This window comes from Bufo gargarizans, chromosome 7 (genome assembly GCF_014858855.1).
Source record: "Bufo gargarizans isolate SCDJY-AF-19 chromosome 7, ASM1485885v1, whole genome shotgun sequence".
NCBI classification, from domain to species: domain Eukaryota; kingdom Metazoa; phylum Chordata; class Amphibia; order Anura; family Bufonidae; genus Bufo; species Bufo gargarizans.
Genome location: NC_058086.1, coordinates 126,702,300 through 126,718,755, shown reverse-complemented (window position 1 = coordinate 126,718,755; position 16,456 = coordinate 126,702,300). Strand labels below are relative to the sequence as shown.

General features: G+C 42.7%; 1 protein-coding gene across 1 annotated transcript in view; it reads left to right on the top strand.

The window, feature by feature from the left end:
* Positions 1-16,456, top strand: part of LOC122943121 (complement factor H-related protein 5-like) — a 379,577-nt gene that overhangs the window by 274,105 nt on the left and 89,016 nt on the right. Inside the window, exon 8 of the mRNA XM_044300588.1 lies at positions 14,015-14,194. Within this exon, the coding sequence (XP_044156523.1) occupies positions 14,015-14,194 (180 nt within the window). The remainder of the gene's footprint in view (positions 1-14,014; positions 14,195-16,456) is intronic.

The window sequence follows — 16,456 nt, the reverse complement described above, 5'->3', positions numbered from 1 at the left end:
TGTGGATTTAAAATTTCCTCTGCAGGTCAGTTTCCGCAGTAAATTTTTTGAGAGTGAATGGTTAAGACTACTTTCACACCTGCGCTAGGTGCGGATCCGTCTGGTATCTGCACAGACGGATCCGCACCTATAAATGCAAATGATGGTATCCGTTCAGAATGGATTCGTCTGCATTCTATGTAAAAAAAAGTCTAAGTCTAATCCGTTTGCAATTGCACCATATTGTGTCAACGTCAAACGGATCTGTCCACATTACATTGTAAGTCAGGACGGATCTGTATGGCTCTGCACCGCCAGGCGGACCCCAAAACGTTGCAAGCAGCATTTTAGTGTCCGCCTCCAAAGCAGAGCGGCGGCGGAATGGAGCCAAACTGATGCATTCTGAACGGATCCGCATCCATTCAGAATGCATTGGGGCTAAACTGATCTGTTTGGGGCCGCTTGTGAGAGCCTTGAAACGGATCTCACAGGCGGACACTGAAACGCTGGTGTGAAAGTAGCCTAAAACTTCCTAATACCCAGAGTATATGCAACCAATGTGAACAAAGCCTTGCAGAATGTTTAATGTGTTTAATTTTAGTTTAACACCCTCCAGGACCAGGCCACGTATGGTAGCTTCTGTATTGTGATTTTACCATTATCCTCACCATGATCACACCCCTCTCCTTCTGTTTAACTGCAAAGATGCTGTGGTCACTTTTGGCTGCTCCTCTGAGAAGATAAATGGCTGGGATTGGAGTTATTGCCAATCCTGATCGCTGAAGCCAGGTGACAGCTGTGTTATACAGTCTGCACTCACTGTGTATGAAGTGGGCTCAGCTCCTGAGTCTGCTCCATATACGTCTTAACGTCTTATGCACCCGATTAACCATTTAATGCATAAATATAAACCAAGGTGCATGACGTGGTTAAGAGGGTGTTCTCAACTGGGACATGCCATACCTACAGGAAATGCCATAAATATTAGATGGTTGCATGTCCCACCTCTGTGGAGAATGTACTGTAGGTTCACTGACTCCTGACCCAACAAGCATCTTCGTCAAGGTAGAGAATGATCAGAGAGTTGGCTTTCTCCATTTACTTCTATAATAGTAACATAAACAATCAAGCAACGATTACCTCTGAGTTAATTCTACACCAGGTTGTGGGGCCAGCATGACCTAAGTTCTCCATATTGGGTCAGATATTTATGGCATAACCAAAGGACAAAACATAAATGTCCACATTTGGAATACCTCCAGTTCCAGTTTATGATAGATGTAAACAAAATTAATACTGTAATATGTTTGCTATTTTCTTTTCTATTTTTATACCCATCCCTGGCAGCTGCCATATTGTGGACTCAAACCTTCCTGTATTGCCTGCATGGTCAGTTTTGCAGAGAGTTTGTATAGCAGCTGCAATAATATAAACCAAGCTAAAAGAGTAAAATGAAATCAAACAAAAAATGCAGATTATTCATTTATCAAGAGTAAAACTTTCTTCTAGACACAAACTCTATATGTAAAGGCTTCTTCTTCACACCAGCTCCGGCCTTCAATTGTTTTACATGGGTAAAAGATTTCTTTTTTTTTTTGCCCGGAAGCTGGCACCCCATAAAGTACACAACATAGAAGAAAGAGACTCTACGATATATTGCAAAAACAAAGAGAAAGAGGCAATGAAACTATTGGAAGAACTACAGAAGGAAAGGTAGCGCCTCGATAGTACCCCCAATTTAGACCTACATTGACATTTACCCATCCATTTTCACAGTACGCCAATATAGACACATTTCTGGAGCTAATCACTAGAGATGAGCAAAGTATTGGGAAATTTGATTTGGCTGCTTCGCTGAATTTTACAAAAAAATTTGCTTCATGATGAATTAGGGTTGGTTGACATCAGCGTTATGGATTCCATTCTGAATTTCCGTTATAACATGGTTATAACGGAAAATAACAGAATACATAAGATGGAAGTCAAAACGGACACCTTTAAGAGGCCTTCTGTTTTGATCCATCATAATAAAAGTCTATGGGAATCATAACGGATCTGTCTGGTTCCCGTTATGCAAGACGGAAAACAAAGTCCTGTCGTCAGGACTTTTTTTCCGTCTTGCATAACGGAAACCAGACGGATCCGTTATGATTCTCATAGACTTCTATTATGACAGAAAGAAGAATAGAATGGCTTTTAAAGGCTTCCCTTTGCTTTCCGTCATAGTAAAAGTCTATGGACAGCATAACGGATCTGTCTAGTTTCCATTATGCAGGACTGCACTCCTGCATAATGGAAACCAGGACGGATCCGTTATGTTGCCCATAGACCTATATTATGAAGGATCAAAACGGAATCCCTCTTAAAGGCTTCCGTTTTGTTTTTGTCTTATGGATTCTGTTATTTTCCATTATAACCATGTTATAACTGAAAGACATAACGGAATCCATAACGCTGATGTTACATAACACTTAGTTTGTTACATCAAGTAGCGGGTGCAATGATAGGGAGCTGCAATAGTGCCTCTCCCCATCAATATACCCCTCAGATGCCGCGTTCATACAAGATCTCAGCATCTGAGAGTAAAAACTGTGTGAAATTTACAGAATTTTTTTTTTTTAATCATACTTACCTCCTCCATTTGCTCACAATGGACCGGTCACCGCCATCTTGCTTGAAGATCTGGAGCGAAATCTTGCATGGCCCGAGATTACGTCATCAGGCCGGTCGGTGTAATGACGTCATGCGTCACTAAGAAAAAAAGACAATGCAACAGCACTCTGCAAACACAAAGTACAATAAGGCCATAATTATAGAAAACATTCTGGTGCTAATGCTACATTTATTTAGCAAATTTGAAATTCTTGGCAAATACATTTTGTACAGAATTTTTTGGGCCTGTCTGCCAAATATGAATTTCTCTGCTCTTAAGGTATCTGTACCTCACAAAATAGTTATTACTTTACATTTTCAATAGGTCTACTTTATGTTGACTTCATTTTGTAGGTATTTTTTACTTTATTTTGGATGTTAGATGGCTTAGAATTTTAGATTACATTTTTCAACATTTCAAAAAAATATATATATCATTTTTTTAAGTAGCAATTCAGTTATAAAGTAATTTTGAGGTGCTTATGTAATATAAACTAGATAAATATATATAAGGAAATTACGCTAAAACAAAATAACAAATGTTTTATTATGATGTTCGAATAAAATATAGGGGTGTCTACCCACACTGCAATAAGCAGCTGAATGAAACGTCACTAATTTGTGGGACCAACCATCCTCATAACACTACTAGTAAAGGTGGAAATGTAAATAAGCAGCATGATCAGTGTGTCCCACAAATTAAACCCAACACTGGGGGGCATACCACCACAAGGTCCAGAGTCTGAACCTGGTTGGGGTACTGTACAACTGGATACCTGGTACCAGGTGTAGCTCCAGATATCGCCAGATATCGCCTTAACAGTGGATGTCAGCGAGCATAACATCCACTGCACTGAAACAATTCAGGTGCGGGACTGAGACAAAATTAATGGGAGCCTCTGAGTTTGACTGGTGTGTCAAAATCACTGACTCATCTGACAGTCCTATGTGGTCTATGCTCAACGCGTTTCCATGCACAGAGGTGCACTTCATCAGGCGCAACATGCACTGTGACTGGAGCCCACAGCCTCTGATGTAGGTGTTCACTTGAGGCTACAAAGAGAGGGCAGAGGTAGGGTGACCTGCTTGTGACTGAATTCCTGAGGCACGGCGTAATGACTGGAACCTACAGCCCTGCCTAAGCCGTCCACCTCTAGCTTGAGGGGCAGCGTGCTGGTGTGCAACAAATCGGTGCTGTAATGGCCGCGAAGCAGCTCACAAAATGCTGAGATTAAAAGGGTGAAACCCCGCCTCGCTGGACACCCCCCCCCCCCCCACACCCCCACACTGACAGCCAATCCGGCCAGAAGGCACAGTTAAGAATCAACCATTCATATGCCAAGGACGAATCTAAATTCCCTCCGGAAGAGGGAAATAGAGAGGAAAAAGAGCGCACAATAGGGTAATATGTTCAACCAGGTAATATTATCAAGTGAGAAATGTCCAAACTCACCTTATAGAGTTGTGCTCCAACAGGCACAACTCTACTGTAGACTTAATAGAAATAAGACTTTTATACTAGGACTCCAGCCGCAGATTGTGTAGTCTCTTGGATGGGATGTCTAGTCCCCCAAAAGAAATTCGTAGTGAAGGAAAGAGGTTCTGCGTCGGCGCAAAATCACTAGTAGAGATGGTCTTAATGGATGAATTCTTCTTGTTTAATAATTTATTAAACAAGAAGAATTCATCCATTAAGACCGTCTTTACTAGTGATTTCGCGCCGACGCAGAACCTCTTTCCTTCACTACGAATCATCCATTGGCTGACAAACAACCAGGCGGAGCTACGTCAGTCCTGGGAAAAGCGCTATGCGCCGCAGTCCAAAGGGAACTTCATGGCGGCTCTGTATGAAAATGCCATCAGAGTTTCAATTCCTAAAATATTGTAAGTGGAATGGGATAAAGAAAAAGGAGAAGAAAAAAGAGAACGAGTGTTAACACAAAACAAAACACAACGGTATGATAATCATAAACACAATAGACGTATATGAGGCCAAATACATATTCATATGAATGGCACAAAATAAATGGCATCATTGAGGCCAGATGGTTTGATGGTGTTTAAAGAAAAAATCCATTGCGCCTCTTTCTGCAGGAGGCTGCGCTTGATGACTTTTTTACAGAATCAATCCCCTGAAACTTACCAGATGACACTCTGCCACTGTGACAGTCAGACACATGACGTTCAATAGGGGTGTCTTTTAAGTTTGTAATGTCAGTAACATGCTCCCCTATACACGTCTGAGCTCCCTAATAGTTTTGCCGACATATTTGATGCCACAGACACATGTCATCAAATAAATCACACCGACTGACTTGCAGTTGAAAAATGACCTAATAAAATAGGTCTTGTCTATAATGCCACATAACTTGCAAGATCCACAGAGGAATGTCCCTGTAAGGGAACTCCGCTACCAGACTGTTGTTTTAGACTTTGATATAGACTATGTGTCAACATGTCTCGTAAATTGTTGCTACATCGATAGGTGATGGATGGTCTGGCTGGAATCATATTCTCAACGTCTGGATCAGATTTGAGTATGTCCCAATGATCAAACACCATCAAACCATCTGGCCTCAATGATGCCATTTCTTTTGTGCCATTCATGTGAATATGTATTTGGCCTCATATACGTCTATTGTGTTTATGCTTATCAAGTGTTATGATCCTCTGAATCCAATTGGCTCCCTACAGTTGTGTTTTGTTTTGCAGTGTGTTAACACTCGTTCTCTTTTTTTCTTCTCCTTTTTCTTTATCCCATTCCACTTACAATATTTTAGGTATTAATACTCCGATGTCATGTTTATATAGAGCCGCCCTGAAGTTCCCTTTTGACTGCGGCGCATAACGCTTTCAATGCTGTCAATGCGGGGGGGGGGGGGGGGAGGGTTTCACCCTCTGCGTGTGTCAGATGAGTCAGTGATTTTGACACACCAGTCAAACTCAGCGGCTCCCATTAATTTTGTCTCAGTCCCGCACCTAAATTGTTTCAGTGCAGTGGATGTTATGCGCGCTGACATCCACTGTTAATTAAGGCAGTATCTGGTGCTACACCAGGTATCCAGTTGTACAGTACCCCACCCAGGTTCAGACTCTGGACCTTGTGGTGGTATGCCCCCCAGTGTTGGTGGGTTTAGTTAGTGGGACACACTGATCATGCTGCTTATATACATTTCCACCTTTACTAGTAGTGTTATGAGGATGGTTGGTCCCACAAATTAGTGACGTTTCATTCAGCTGCTTATTGCAGTGTGGGTAGACACCCCTATATTTTATTTGAACATCATAATATATCATTTGTTATTTTGTTTTAGCGTCCTTTCCTTATATATATATGTATCTAGTGTTTATAAGGACGCATACCCATTACACCCTATTCATTTTGTTATTTTGTAATAGAAACTACCCATAAATGACCTCATTTTAAAAACTACACCCCTCAAATTTTTCAAAACTCAAGTTAAAAACTTTGTTGACCCTTGAGGTGTTGCACAAGAATTAAAGGGAAATGGAGGTGAAATTTCAAAATTTAACATAGTACATAAGGCCGAAAAAAAAGACATTTGTCCATCCAGTTCGGCCTGTTATCCTACAAGTTGATCCAGAGAAAGGCAAAAAAAAAAAGGTAGATGCCAATTTTCCCCACTTTAGGGGAATAAAAAATTCCTTCCCGACTCCAATCAGACTAACTCCCTGGATCAACGACCCCTCTCTAGTAGCTATAGCCTGTAATATTATTACGCTCCATTTAGATTTTTTTGCTTCAGATTTTCCATTTTCTTCTATTTTCGCTGTCACATAGCAAGGGTTAAAAGGAAAATAAACCTAATTATTTATTACCCTGATTCTGCAGTTTACAAACATTCCCAAAAATGTGATCAAAAACAGATGCATGAGCACATGGCAGGGTTCAAAAGGGAAGGACTTTTGAAAGACAGATTTTGTAGTATTGGCTTTTGGGAGCTATGTCGCATATGAAGACACCCTGAGGTACTCCTACAGTGTAAATCCCCAAAAAGTGACCCCATTCCAGAAACTACACCCTCAAAGAATATTTTTAAGATGTGTAGTGAGCACTTTGACCCATCAGGCGTTTCACTGAAAAATTTGCTTTATACCCACATTTTTCACTTTCACAAGGGGTAACTGTCACGGATGATGTTACAGATAGCTGGAACTTATAAATAAACATCCGACTGGCTTGATCCCAAACTAAGGAGCATATGGGTGCTCCCTATAAAACCCTAAGAGCTCTCCATGACTGCTATGCCCATGTAAGGGTCTCAATGGAAGACGATTGCATGCTCGCATACCTAAGACTGTGTGACACCTGATGACCCTATAATAGTGAGGGGACACGACCACCGGCTCCCTGCACTTAATACGGAGTCGGGGTCACCTAGAATCAAGCCAGCAAGGAAACACAAATAAAGAAAAAGAGCAAACAGCAGCAGCAGCCTCCAGCAGTGAACACTTCATCCAGGAAGTAGTATAAACCGCGAAGTGAGGCAGTATGGAAGGGAATATAAAGGGAGACAATTAGTCTAAATAGGTGAAACTGAACTCCTCAAGAAATATTTGAAGGTGTGTAGTGAGCACTTTGACCCATCAGGCATTTCACAGAATTAGGAAAAATTAAATTTTTTCCAGAAAAAGTTGCTTTACATCCACATTTCTCACTTTTCCAAGGGTTAACAGGACAAAATGCATGCCACATTTTGTAACCTATTTCCCCCTAAATACGGTAATACCCAACATGTGCTTAAAGCCTGCTGTATGGGCGCACAGCAGGGCTCTAGACGCAAACTGCAAAATATGGATTTTGCAGGCCTGAATAAAGTGCCATGTTGCATGTTAATGCGGTCCCCATAAATTAGATACCCCAAGAAGGGACCCCTCTTTGGAAAGTGCACCCCTGTACGAACATTTTAAGGAGTGGCAAGGGTACTCTTAGGCAAACTGGTGTCTCACAGAAGGCAGAAACACTTATCCAAGGATTTAAAATCTCTCGGCTGTGAAAATGAGCAAAATATAACCAGACCCACATTTTTCACTTTCACAAGGGGTAAGAGGAGAAAATGCACCCCAGTATGTATTACCCATTTTCTCCCCATTCAGGAAACACCTCATATGTGATTGTAGCCTGCTGTATGGTACAGAGCAGGTAAACTGCAAAATATGGATTTTGCAAGCAGCCTGTCACGACCCTTGGTGATGGTCGTGACTCCTTGGGAGCCGCATGCAGTTGCCCGCGGTTTGGTGTTGTGTCAACCGCAGCTGGGGGCACTTAGTGGTTTGCCTCAGGTGCGGTTGCCGCGGACAACAGGCATGCGTGCGGTTGCCCTTGACAACGTGTTTGTATGCACTTAGACACCTCCCTTCACTTGCGGTTGTCCGCGGCAACGTTTGGTGTTGTGTGCATGTGGTGGCAGTGTCTCGGCCTGCTGGCTGGTCTTCAGGACACGGTTGCCACGCATGCCTTTGCCGGCGGTAACAGGTGAGTGTGTTTGTGTGCTTTTCCCTTTGTGTGGCTTCACTACCTTCCCTGGTGTTGGAACGGTTAACTCCCTTTCTGTGTGTGTGAGACACTGGGTGTGTCTGTGTGGGTGTGGCCTCTTAGGCCTATAAAGCCTCAGTGTTTGGCATGTGTCAGTGGGTTGCTTCAGCCATGCCTAGCTGGGCAGCGTCCTGTGTATATCACCTGCCAGTGGGGGCCACCCTTGTCATAGGTTTATCTGTGAAGTTTATGTCTTGATGTTCAGTTGATGTTTTCCTTTGTCTTTGTTTATTTGCAACTACAGATGTCCTGGTTACCTGTGTGTTATGTGTGCTGTGTCCTCTAGTTGTTCTGTGGACATTAGTAGTGCATGCATGGGTTCCAGTCAGCGTGGCTGTGACAGGTACGTGTGGAACTAGTTGTTCGCCTGTCATATCTGTATGTTGTATGTGTTTCCCCATTCCTTGTAGTTTGGCCAGTGAGACCCCTGTTCCTCCGTGTCCAGAAGGAACAGGCCGTCTTACCTTGACTCCTAGTTCAGGGACCGGTCGGAGGGTGAGTTAGGGATCCGAGGTTCCTGAGTATAGGCCCTCCTACCTTCAAGGTCGGCCCATGCAGCTCGGAGTTAGGGTCAGGTTAGGGACGCGTTAGGAGGTGACCTGCTCCCTAATCCTGTTGTCCTGGCCGAACAGCCTAACATCTTCTGGCATTGCACAGCTGAGGGTTATCCCCATCCTCAGCCGTGACAGTATGACCACAAGGGTGGCCCCCACTGGCAGGTGATATTAACATACTCAGTAAAGTATCTAAATAACTAAATACACTCCTAATGGAAGCTAAGAGTAAAGCCCTGAGTACTAAAGATGAATTTAGATATTTGTTTAATCCATATCCATCATTGGCATCTTTTTACGCCATTTAAAAAGTTATTCGGAATAAAAATCCGGTCCCAGGAAGGTCAATTGTCGGCGTTGAGCAAATCGAAGCATCCAAAGTGGAATTTGATCCGAAGCTTAGGAAAAATCCGATTCGTTGCAAAGCTTTCCTCGCCCATCGTAGTAACTAGAGATGAGCGAATTTCTCAAAAATTTTATTTGGTCGGTCAGACGAATTTTCAGAAAATATTGATTTGATCTGAATTTATTTGTAGTGAATTGCGTTAAAAAACAGCTATTTACTTGCTGCAGAGAGTCTGTAAAGTGGTGTAGAACACTGTGTCTTGCAGTAACACGCACAGGGTGTCTGCTGTGGTAGTAAAACACTACTGTTAGTCAGTATTACACACAGATGACAGGCATCACTCTTATAATCACTGCACACTTCACTCATTTGGTCAACTACGGTGCCAAAACTGACTAAATAACTCAAGTATGAACTCAGGCTTACAGGTCAATGTTAGCATCTGTTAAACAGAACCATGCAGAGGCCCAAGATCCTACTATAGTGTGAAAGAGCACACTCCTTTTACACTGTTGTCAGCTGATTCCACATAGATGTCTACAGAACCTGTTCTAATAAACGCTTATACAAGTAGAGCCCCTCTCACAGAGTGAAGAGGGTGATCTGTCAGAACAATATCCCCCAAAAAACGGATCCTGTCAGCATTTGGTCAGTAACATCAGTTCTGTTGTGCGTTTCATTTTTCCTTCCTTCTGACAGATCAGAAGGGTCAAATAAATAAATGATGTCAACCAGGCCAAAAAGGCAAAATAGTGGCCCAGTCATGGAGTGGGGGGAGGGTGGGAACAGCATGAGAAGTCCACAGAGTGGCCCAATGACATAGTGGTGAGTTGGCAGCAGCATAAGGAGACCACATATTGGACCAGTGACATAGTGGTGAGGTGGCAGCAGCATGAGGAGACCACAGAGTGGCCCAGTGCCATAGTGGTGAAGTGACATAGTGGTGAGGTGGCAGCAGCATTTGAAGACCACATAGTGGTGATGTGGCAGCAGCATGAGGAGACTACAGACTGGTGAGCTGACAGCAGCATGAGGAGACCATAGAGTGGCCCAGTGACATAGTGATGAGGTGGCAGCAGCATGATGGGACCACAGAGTGGCCCATTGACATAGTGGTGAGGTGGCAGAAGCATGAGGAGACCACAGAGTGCCCCAGTGACATAGTGGTGAGGTGGTGGCAGCATGATGGGACCACAGAGTGGCCCATTGACATAGTAGTGAGGTGGCAGCAGCATGAGGAGACCACAGAGTGCCCCAGTGACATAGTGGTGAGGTGGTGGCAGCATGATGGGACCACAGAGTGGCCCATTGACATAGTAGTGAGGTGGCAGCAGCATGAGGAGACCACAGAGTGGCCCAGTGACATAGTGGGGAGGTGAGGAGCAATACCAGTACCAGCTGAAGATGGTGGGTGGCTGTAAGAGCACTTGGCAGCAGGTATGGCAGTGGAATGTGAGCGCAGAGGACCACCCCCAGTTAGACCTGCGTGAGGATGGGTGATAACGCACATAGGCAGTGGCCAACTGACAACATAGGATGTCTTGATAGTAGTTTAGTTTGCCCTCCATCTCAGCAGTTGTAAAAAAGGTCCCCATTTTGGATCGGTAGCGAGGGTCATTATGGAGAGCTAGTAATCATCCCTCTGGTGAATGGGGACATTTTGGCTGTCCCTACACAAGCAAGTGAGCATGCATCGGGCCATTTGCGCAAGTGACTCGGAGGGACTCCCTGCCTCCATCTCCACTGCATACTGCCACGGTGTGTCTGGGTCATCTGCCTCATCTTCCTCATCACCCTATAGCTCCCCCGGCTTTTCCTGCTCCTCCTCTCCTGTCACCTTTGTAGAAAAAAACACCAATTTCTCTACTTATTGCTTGTGCTCGAATGTCCTCCTCCTCTAGTTCAGTCCCCACAGGGCTCATGTGGCCATGAGATGTAGTCGCCACCTCTCCTGTTCCCTGGCTAGCCAGATTTAGCAGCATCTGTTGCAGGACATAAAGCAGTGTAATGACGTTGTTCATCCCATAGTCCTGGAGACTGACAAATAAAGTGTCTAAAGTGCATGCAAAGTTTCCTGGATTTTTCTAGGATGTCTTGCAGATGGGGTGAAGACTTCAGGAACCGCTTTACAACCATACTGAACAGGTGCACCATGCAGGGCACATGGCTCAGCCCTCATTGATACAGCGCCAACACCATGTTTTTCCCGTTGTCGGTCACCATGGTTCCGATTTTAAGTTGTCGAGGAGAAAGCCAGGATTCGATTTCTTGATGAAGGAGTTGGAGCTGTTCCTCCCCTGTGTGACTCTGTTTGCCCTGGCAAACTAGGTGCAGAACAGTGTGACATTGCCGTGCCCTTCACATGTGGTATGCTGGAGGAGCACTGTGTATTGTCCCTGCAGTAGAGGCTGAGGACACGGTGGAGGATGAGGAGGCAGATGCGGACATTGTCGCAGTACCAACGGCGTGAGAACGTAGAGGCAGAAGCGGCGTCACCTGGCCAAGTTGCTGGTGTGGCTGGGCAGGAACCACATTTACCACATTGACCCAGTGGTCCGTAAAGTACATATATTGTCATTGACCGTAGTTACAGCTCCACATGTCGGCGCTGCCGTGCACTTTGGCAGACACTGGCAGGCTCAAGTACTGGCCCACCTTCTGTTCTACATATGTGTGCAGGGCTAGTACTGCCTTTTTGGAAAATAAATGATAGCTTGGGACTCTCCACCTCGGCTCGGCAGAAGCCATCAGTTCTCTGAATGGTGCAGTCCACCCCTTGGAAAGGGGGGACTGCAGCACCAGGAACTTGGCCAGGAGCACATTTAGCTTCTGCGCCGTTGGATGAGTGCACACATACTGTTATCTCTTGGCAATCGCTTTGGTGATCGATTGCTGAAGGAATGACTGACAAAGAATAGGAGTACGAGGAGCAGGAGCATCAGGAACAGCAGATTATGGGAAGGACAGGCAGCTCCCTTCAGCTGAGGTGGTGGAGCCTGCATGAAATTGGATACATGCCACTGGGTGATGTAGCGGTTGCTGCAGCAGGCTGGACCACCATATCAGAGCAACAGTTCTCCCAGGCCACTTTATGGTGACCCTGCATGTGTTGATTCAGGGCCGTGGTGCCAACCTTGGCACCCTAACTACCTTGGCAATGTTCACCTCCTCCGGCAGCCTAGCAAAAAATTGCCAAACCGCTGAGTATGGCATTTTCCCCCCAACACTCTGCGCTGACTGCCTGCTAACGCTGCCTCTGTGAACACCCGCACCGCTACTATACCGGCTGGTAGGCTCCTGTGAAGTAACTTAGGCAGGGAGGAATCATGACTTCAGATGGAAAAAAAGACGAATATTCTAATAACCAAATATATTCGATGTAGTGCTATATATTATTTTTTTCAAATATTCATAATATTCTAAAGCAAGAATATATAGCAATATAGTGAATATTCACAAAAAAACGAATGTAGAACAATTTAGCTAATATAGTGGTATAATATTTGTTTTTAATAGTTGTAATTATTTTTTTTTATCTGAACTTCAGACTATTAGACAAAGAAGATTATAGCACTATATTAGCTAAATTGCTCTATATTTGTTTGTTTTGAATATTCGCTATATTGCTATATATTCTTGTTTTTGAATATTACGAATATTCTAAAAAATGAATATATTAGTTTTCTAGAATATTCGTCTTTTTTTTTTTTTTTTTTTTTTTATCTGTACAGTTCCACTTTGGCATACTCCTCCCTGACAAGCGTCCCCATCACCATGGGAACGCCTGGGGGTTAGAATATACCATTGGATCTGAGTTTTCACTATCTCATTGATTCTCATTACAAAAATTCTCAATACGAAAAATTATCATTACGAAAATTCGCAATCAACACTACTCCCAACAGAAATTCGATGAATATTCTACAAAACATCACAAATTCGAATATGACCCCTGTCGCTCATCACTAAAAACAATCCCATATATGGTTATGTGAACGGAAAAATAAAAAAGTTATGGCTCTGGGAAGATGAGGAAGAAAAATGAAAATGCAAAAATGAAAAAGCCTTGGGTATTCAAAGGGTTAAGTCACCAGTTCTATTTTAATACAAGAAAAAAAATTAGAACGCAAATATAAATTTGACATTGTGAAAATAGGTATTGGCCAATGGCTGTTGGCTACAAAGCATAAGCTTTCCCAGAACCCTGAATGGCAATATTTTGTAGCTATGTTTCACTACTTTATATGTTCATTATCACAGAATCTTTGTGACTATTTTAAATGGAATCTGTCACCTCAGACCAGTTGTTATTAACTACAATACTACATTAAGACTTCTGCTTCTGAGTTCAGATCAGCCTATTCTCAACCTCGTTTCCATGCTTCATGTCCACAAACCATCTGTGTAATGCATTGAGAGGATTCCTCTTGGAGTCCTCTTCATCATGTTTGTGTACTCCATGTATTACACTGATGGTTTGTTGGCACATTGTGTGGGAGTGAAGGTGAGTATAGAGATACAAATGGCTGATATGAGCTCAGAGGTACTATCCACGTGGTACTGTAGTTATTAGGACTTATCTGATGTGACAGGTTCCTTTCATCAGAATATACTCAGTTTGAATCGAAAGGGCCCTGATTTACCTGACTCTGAGCACCTTCTCCTAGGATTATTTCCAAAGACAGCATTTGTAATTTTTTTCTTACAAACAATCCAAAAATGTACCCTTTTTGGTCACAGATCTCTTCTGATTTGAAAATTGTGGCCACCACGTTGAACAAATCATGTAGTAAGTTTTTTATTTGAAGAAATTTCAGTCTTTTGGGAAATTTTTAACAAATTTGATTTGTGTAGAATCAATCCGCTCATTCCTTGTGCCTAATGAATACACATCAGTAACAATGTAAATTAATATTTATTTTCCAGGTTTTTGTGTATTACAACAATCGACTATGATTGCCAATAATATTCATTACAATCTGAGCACTGTAGTGGACCATGGTCAAAAAATCCTATTTCAGTGTAATGACGGAATGATGGCAGAAAACAATCTTGAAGCCAAATGTGAACAGAGAAAGATAAACTATCCAAGATGTACTGCTGCAAGTAAGTCTTCTGTATATGCATGCACTGTACTTGACATTCACTAAACAATTACCACAATCAGACTGTTTATAAATGGCACTCTACTGACAGCAAGGAAGGGGAGCACTGCTTACCAATGTTCATATTATTTAATTTCTCCGCTTACGGCATTCATAAAATTTTTCATATAATACATTTATGGGAATACTTATTTTAATAGGTAGAATACATGGACATTAATTACCTATATACTGTGTGTAGATTTGACAATGAAGCTTTCAGAAATAATATGCATTTTCTATCTAATAGTATTAGAGCTGAGCCAATTTCTTGAAATTCATTTTGTCTCCAATTCATACAATTTTTGAAGAAAAAAAAATCAATTCATCTTCAAATCAGTACTTCATAAATAGCAGTTGCTTCAATTCCCCTGAAAATTGGTATATGATATAACACTCTCTAGTCACCCTCTAGTATCTCTTTTTTTAATTTTGTATACATTTTTTGCTGTTTTTCTCCACTCCCTAAGCTCTTGAATGCAATAACAGCAATAGCAAATAATATCAGCGTGACACTGTCATACATAACTATGGGTAAATGCTTGTTTGAGAGTGTTAAAAAACAGCATGGTTTAAAACACACTGCGATGTTGCATGTGTTATGCTTTTTTATACTACAAAGCTCACAAAAAATTTCTGTTACTGGGGGCAGGTGGTATTTAAACACAAGGTGTTATGGAAAATAGACAGTGGCTTGCTAGTACCGAGTGTCCAAAAATTGGGATTTAAAGAGGAAAATGCTTGCCCCTGTGTATATACATACATTAATGTCAAAAGAAAAAAAGGCTCCTTCTGCACAAGTATCCAAAATTATGCTTTAACAAGGACCGAATGCCTGCCCGTATTTCTAAATGCATAAGTGATAATTGTCAGAAGAAAGATTGTCTTTTTCTGCACGAGTGTCAAAAAATGGTGCATTATCGGTGGCAGAAGCCTGCTCATATTTATACATGCACAAGTGTTAATTTTTAAAAGAAAGAGTGGCTTGTTCTGAATGAGCCTAGAAAAATTCTTCCTTTTGGTTGTGGCAGCATAGGTAACAAGGGTCTTCAGATATGATAACGGTAGGTGTCGGCAAGTTGCATACAGAGTGTTTCCTAGTAATATAGTAATTTGACTTCTCTTTTGGCAGGAAGAAAAAATTCCCCCATTTTGCTTTGATAGCAAAGGTCTAAAAGAGCATACATCTTGCCATTCTGGCCAGTGTGCCCAAAGAGCCAGTTCTTTCTGGCTCTGCCCTCCACTGAGACAGTTGGGTGTCATCATAACCTGTGTCATCATCATCAGCATTCTCCTTCTCCTTCACCTAGGACTTCCGTGACATTGTAGCGACAGACCTATTTTGTCTCTAAGTTCATGAGAGCATTCCTTGTCACGTAAGAATGGCTGAAATGCAAGAAGAGTCTCCTGAACATTGCAGCACATTGTGCAAGCCACTGTTCTTTTATAAAATGCATTGCAGAACAAGATTAATGAAATTCGTCATGCAAGGAGCATGTGTCATTTCCCCCAGGTTCAGGGTGGCCATAATATTGAGACAATTGTTGCTGACCACCTTACCTAGTTGGAGTTGGCTGGGTGACAGGCAGTGGGATATTTGCTGCTTGATGTAGTTTAGCAACTGCTTACCTTTATAGCTACTCTCGGCTAGGCCAATAACTACAACATTACATGGCAACACTTGACTTATGATAGAAAGGAAGAGGTCTGGAAGTGACGCTGTGCCCTGCTGCTTTTGGGGACAAGAGTGTCTATGTAAGAGGAGGTTCAGAAAGTGGATACATGCCTGCTCTGGGAGCCAGTCCGACAAAATCGAATGTGGTCAATTGTACCAGGCCTTGTTGCTGGGGCACTGTCTGGCTGATGCCACAAAAAACATTAACTCAGTAGGCCTTGGAAGATATGTATGTTCCTGCCTGTAAATGACCTTGCTGTACAGTGAGAGTGGCCCACATTTCCTGGTGGTGAGAGACTTACAAGGCAGGAATGGCTTTTCGGACAAATAATGTCTAGTAGCTATCTTCCAGTGAGGCTGGGTGCACACCATCAGCTCCCTAAAGGCAGCAGACTCTACTAAATGGTACAGCATTGTACCACCAGAAACTTGGCCAGGTGGGACTTAAGCTTGCACACCAGTGGTTTGCTGGCCATGCATTTTGTTGACTGATGACTGACAAAGAAGACACCATACTGTCTGGTGCCACAAGAGACAAAGAGGAAACTT